A 5,995-nucleotide genomic window follows, 5' to 3' on the forward strand; every position below is an offset into this window, starting at 1 on the left:
GAGAAAAATTTTCAAAATCGTTCTTTCATTATCCCATAGTTTCAAGACATCACGCGCTAGTGTTGTGCGTGAACAAATCTGAAATCTTGGTGATGCGAGACTCATAAATTCATGAAAAGATTCATGTTCAACCTTCCGAAAAGGAATCTCCATGTTTATGAACATCTTAACCATTGCTCTTCTAATGGCTTCTTGGTCAAACTTGACAATTAAAGGAGAGCCAATATGTTCTTCAACACTTGTCGTAGAAGATGATGTCCTTTGCCTCTTGTAAACAAGGCATCTCGATACATGAGCATGCATGGAACTAGTTCCATTATTATACTTAATTTTCGTGTAACAGTATTTGCACGAAGCTTTTTGTTCTTCTTCCGACGATACAATGAAATGCTTCCAAACCTCTGAACGATTCCTTAGCTTCTTAGTGTGAGGAGGTGGCATTTCATTAGAGATTGTAGGTGGAGGGGTTGAAATTGTATTCTCGGATGTTGCATAAGTTGTACCAACATTAGTCATCTTGATTCTGTTAAAAATAGGAAAACAAATTGTGATAAAAAAAAACACAATAAAAAAACACACAATTGACTTTATTTTAAAACAAACATTTACATTTATCCACAACTTTATTTATGTTTTATAGTAAAGTTTGTGAACCACCTCATGGTCTTTTTAATGACCAGTCACAATGTTATTGACATCAATCTTTATGGTGTGAGATCCATGAACAAATATCCTAAAAAGGCATGAACATTCACACCATTTGACATGCTTTCGATTTTTGTGGTCTATTTTTCTGTCAACAAACCTACTGCATGACAACACATTGTAAACAACTTACTACATCACATGGTAACTGCATCAAGCAACTCGCATTGGACACAAACATACTGCATCAAAATTGCTGCTTAAAATTTTAACAAAGTTCAATGTAACGGTACATAGCATATCTTTTGGTGTGAACACGCGATAAAGGATTTCAAACTGTTTTTCAATGTAACAGTAGATTATAAGTTGAATATTGTAATGAAAACTATTACCTTCTTCACTTTTATTAAGCAACACAAACTGTTAACCAATAGTCATACATCTGCATTTTTTCTAAAGATACTATAACACAATCTTCTCATTTCCCAATAACTATCGACCATACCATATTGACACCCACTTCATTGAGTTTAAGAAGGCCCATTGTTGATATTACACCATCAATATCTAACCAAACCGTCATTAACCGAGTTGTTGCAAAAGGAAGGGCACTATGTCTCTTTTATGTTAAAAGCAGTGTTATAGTTAGTGTAATATCCATCATCCTCAAAGAGACACATTGAAATATTGATTATGAATGCATTAATCACATCCTTATTTAATCATTTTAAGTTGTTATTGTCATGTTTCATGACACGAATCTGCAGGCTCCTCCAAGCCAATTACTGCAGCAGATGTCCATCAGTTTTTCGATGACATAAAGAATAAGTGTCGCCGTATAAAGTGAGTTAATGTTGTTTTGGTAGTTTAAAGGTGTGGTTGCTATTGAGTTTATTTGTGTAATCTGATGTTTATAAATGTATTATCATACTTGTATGAACTCTTTGACTCTGTTTGTGCTTCAGCTCTTATAAAGTTAACCTAATGACTTCTTAATATTGAAACTCATACTAATCCCATCCCCTCACAGTAGTTTTTTTTTGTAATATTTGTCTCTTACGAGCTTCAAGTGTTCTTTTGCTGAGAAACTATCTTAAACCATTTTTTTTCTATAACATACCATATCCTAACCATTTTTCTCCATGTAAAAATATAAACTAACAAGTGCATATGAACATAGTTATAAAAAAAAATTGTAGCCTGATCAATCAAGGGCCAGCCTGTTACAGACAGATTGCACTATGCCACTGAGGCTGCCATAGTGAATGAGAAACTAGGTGTAAATATCTTGACAATATTTTCATTGTTGTTTGGTGTAACTAAAACATTTGGATGAACTTGTGCTATAAAGTTCAGTGCAAATGCAGGCATCCCAAGCGCTTTTGGCGGACGTCCCCGACGTGGCTTAATTAGTTGTTCATTATGGCTTGAATGACAATAAAAATTAAACAAAATAATTATTGCATATCTAGAATACAATAGGATATAAAAATGAAGTAGATTCTAATCAGAAAGGCATGTTGAATTAGCATATGTACTTAAAATGAGTTGTATACAACAACATTAACAACTTACTAATTCAAATATGAAGAAACTCCAAGTTCAAAGTTCGATTGAGGGAATACTTTAGCGATGTTATCACTCTGTATCTTTTTAGGACGACCACATCCTCGTTTGCATTGCATAACCTTAGAGGGGAGGTCTTTGTTGGTTTCTTCGAAAAACTTATCCATTAGGTTAGGCGCTAAGGAATTGATATTAGAAACCTTATTTTGTCCCCTATGGCCATGATAACTTTGCTGAGGTAGGGAACATTCAAACTTAGCACTTAGTGCCCTTCCTTTTGCAACAACTCGGTTAATGACGGTTTGGTTAGATATTGATGGTGTAATATCAGCAATGGGCCTTCTTAAACTCAATGAAGTGGGTGTCAATATGGTATGGTCGATAGTTATTGGGAAATGAGAAGATTGTGTTATAGTATCTTTAGAAAAAATGCAGATGTATGACTATTAGTTAACAGTTTGTGTTGCTTAATAAAAGTGTAGAAGGTAATAGTTTTCATTATAATATTCAACTTACAATCTACTGTTACATTGAAAAACAGTTTGAAATCCTTTATTGCATGTTCACACCAAAAGATATGCTATGTATCGTTACATTGAACTTTGTTAAAATTTTAAGCAGCAAATTTGATGCAGTATGTTTGTGTCCAATGTGAGTTGCTTGATGCAGTTACCATGTGATGTAGTAAGTTGTTTACAATGTGTTGTCATGCAGTAGGTTTGTTGACAGAAAAACAGACCACAAAAAACGAAAGCATGTCGAATGGTGTCAATGTTCATGCCTTTTTAGGATATTTGTTCATGGATCTCACACCATAAAGATTGATGTCAATAACATTGTGACTGGTCATTAAAAAGACCATGAGGTGGTTCACAAACTTTACTATAAAACATAAATTGGAGTTGTGGATAAATGTAAATGTTTGTTTTAAAATAAAGTCAATTGTGTGTTTTTTTATTGTGTTTTTTTTTATCATAATTTGTTTTCCTATTTTTACCAGAATCAAGATGACTAATGTTGGTACAACTTATGCAACATCCGAGAATACAGTTTCAACCCCTCCACCCACAATCTCTAATGAAATGCCACCTCCTCACACTAAGAAGCGAAGGAGTCGTTCAGAGGTTTGGAAGCATTTCATTGTATTGTCGGAAGAAGAACAAAAAGCTTCGTGCAAATACTGTGACACGAAAATTAAGTATAATAATGGAACTAGTTCCATGCATGATCATCTATCGAGATGTCTTGTTTACAAGAGGCAAAGGACATCATCTTCTACGATAAGTGTTGAAGAACATGTTGGCTCTCCTTTAATTGTCAAGTTTGACCAAGAAGCCATTAGAAGAGCAATGGTTAAGATGTTCATAAACATGGAGATTCCTTTTCGGAAGGTTGAACATGAATCTTTTCATGAATTTATGAGTCTCGCATCACCAAGATTTCAGATTTGTTCACGCACAACACTAGCGCGTGATGTCTTGAAACTATGGGATGATGAAAGAACGATTTTGAAAATTTTTCTCTCTCTGAATTGTCGAAGAGTTTGTCTCACTACTGATATGTGGACTTCTTCTTGTCAAAAGTTGAGTTATATGTGTGTGACAGTCCATTTCATTGACAATAATTGGCACTTACAGAAGAAGATTTTAACTTTTTGTCAAGTCACAAGTCATACAGGGGATGTTATTTGTGCAACAATGGAGATGTGCTTGAACAGTTGGGGATTAAATCGTGTCCTTAGTTTGACAGTTGATAATGCTTCATCTAATGATGTTGGGATTGAGCGTCTCAAGAGAAGGCTTTTGTCTAGGAATAGTTTAGTTATGAGCGGAAACCATTTTCATATGCGGTGTTGTGCGCATATATTGAATTTAGTTGTGAAAGAAGGTTTGAAAGACATTGATGGCTCTATTGGTAGAATCCGTCATGTTGTGTGGTATGCTAGATCTTCTCCTGCGAGGCTTGCTAAATTCATGGCATGTATTGATGAGGAAATCATGGACTATAAAGGTTTAGTTTGGCTAGATGTTGACACTCGTTGGAACTCAACATACTTGTTGTTAGTATCCGCATCAAAACATGAGAGGGCCTTTGAAGAATTAAGTTTTCGAGATAAAAAGTATGTGAATGAGTTGACAAAGAAGGGGAAAGGTGTTCCGACAGAAGAAGATTGGAAGCATATTAACTTAATCATCCCATTCTTGAAGTTATTTTATGATGCTACCTTACACATATCGGGGTCATCTTATTTGACAAACAATATTTATATGTTTGAGATCCTGGGTATTGGAAAGAGCATTGTGGATATGTGTGCATCTGAAGATGAGCATCTATGTTCAGTAGCTTAAAAAATGAAGAAGAAATATGATAAATATTGGGGAAATCATGAGAAGCTTAACATGTTGTTGTTGGTTGCTCTAGTATTCGACCCTAGGCGCAAGATTAGATTGGTCGATTGGATGGTAAGGCGATATTATAATAAGGATGACACTGACGCCTTGAAAGCAAATTTAGAGTCTAGCTTGAAATCTATTTATGAGGAATATTGTGTTGGATTTATGCCTCCTCAAGGTAATTCAGATGAGTTGCAAGTTTTTGGTGGTGTTAGTGATCCTTATGGAACTGCTGAGTTCTATCTTTCAGAAGGGTGTGACAATGCGGATAATGAGTTAACTACTTATCTTGGAGGGAAGTTAGAGCATAACATGGAGATAAATGTTCTAGAGTGGTGGAAAGTGAACTCTGGCCGATATCCCATCCTTTCAAACATTGCAAGAGACATGCTGGCTATACCTATAAGCACATTGGCTTCTGAATCTGCATTCAGTACAGGATAAAGGGTGCTTGATCCATATCGCAGCTCATTAACACCTACAACAGTCGAAGCGTTGATATGCATCCAAGATTGGCTCAAAGGAACATCTTCCTCCTTGATTACAAATGAAGATTTTGATATTCTTGAGAGATTTGAGCAAGGTATGATAACTAATCATATTCGCTAATGTATTATTATTTATTATACTTGAGGCATAATGAAATCTCTTTATATGTTTTGTAGAATTACTTTATACTGAAGATGGTGCTAGCTGTTCAACCTCTTCAACTTCTGTTACACTCGAAGATGATTTAACAGTAAAGAATTCTAAAGTTTGTTTTTGCATATTCTACTCAACTTATTATATGTGCATTTTCTGCACTTGTGGGTTTATGTTGTTGCGTGATTTGTTTTGACTTAATGTGTTACTGAATCTTCCCTTACACGGGTCTTATATTTTTGTACTTTAAACTAGGCTCCTTAACTTGAATATATTCTTTTTTGAGATAATGAGTTTGAGTTAGATTTTGTTCGAGACATAGTCTTAGAAATCGGGTCGTCCATGTCTTAAAATGTAAAATAGACTTGTAATTTCACTGTTTTCACTTTTGAATATGTTAACATTCTTGTTATTTCATTTTATTTTATGCAGCATTAAGCTTATTGCAGAAGAAGCTGATTAATTGCTTATGGAACTAGAAGTGAAAAAATATAAAGATTCTTCATTTTTCATATTTTGTTATATTCATAGTGTAGGTTGAAGAATTTTATTGTTGTTAATTAGTCTAGTAACAAATTCAAGGAAATTATTTCTGTTTTTAATCAAGATATTATTTATGGAGATTATGATATTGTTTGTGGAGATTATAAGAGTTAAATTTAAAATAATTTTTTTAAATAACTATTTTTAATGTAAACTAAGTTTAAAACTAGTTGAAATAAAAAGGCATGTTAAAGAAATTAAAATTA

At 34.0% G+C, this 5,995-nt stretch overlaps 1 protein-coding gene across 1 annotated transcript; it reads left to right on the forward strand.

Moving 5' to 3' along the window:
* The first annotated feature begins 4,562 nt into the window (after nucleotides 1–4,562).
* Nucleotides 4,563–5,684, forward strand: LOC127103497 (zinc finger BED domain-containing protein DAYSLEEPER-like). Its single transcript, XM_051040749.1, has 3 exons — nucleotides 4,563–5,037; nucleotides 5,270–5,358; nucleotides 5,679–5,684. The coding sequence occupies exons 1-3, from the start codon at nucleotides 4,563–4,565 to the stop codon at nucleotides 5,682–5,684; spliced, it is 570 nt and encodes a 189-aa protein (XP_050896706.1).
* The last annotated feature ends 311 nt before the right edge of the window (nucleotides 5,685–5,995 follow it).

The sequence above is a fragment of the Lathyrus oleraceus genome, chromosome 7, assembly GCF_024323335.1.
Source record: "Lathyrus oleraceus cultivar Zhongwan6 chromosome 7, CAAS_Psat_ZW6_1.0, whole genome shotgun sequence".
In the NCBI taxonomy this organism is placed as follows: Eukaryota; Viridiplantae; Streptophyta; class Magnoliopsida; order Fabales; family Fabaceae; genus Lathyrus; species Lathyrus oleraceus.

What these genes read in the sequence shown, in the direction of transcription:
- LOC127103497 (XM_051040749.1), top strand. Translation starts at nt 4,563, where the DNA reads ATGAAGAAGAAATATGATAAATATTGGGGAAATCATGAGAAGCTTAAC. An exon ending in GGCTTCTGAATCTGCATTCA is followed by an intron (nt 5,038 to 5,269) that starts GTACAGGATAAA and finishes TATGTTTTGTAG; the next exon opens with AATTACTTTATACTGAAGAT.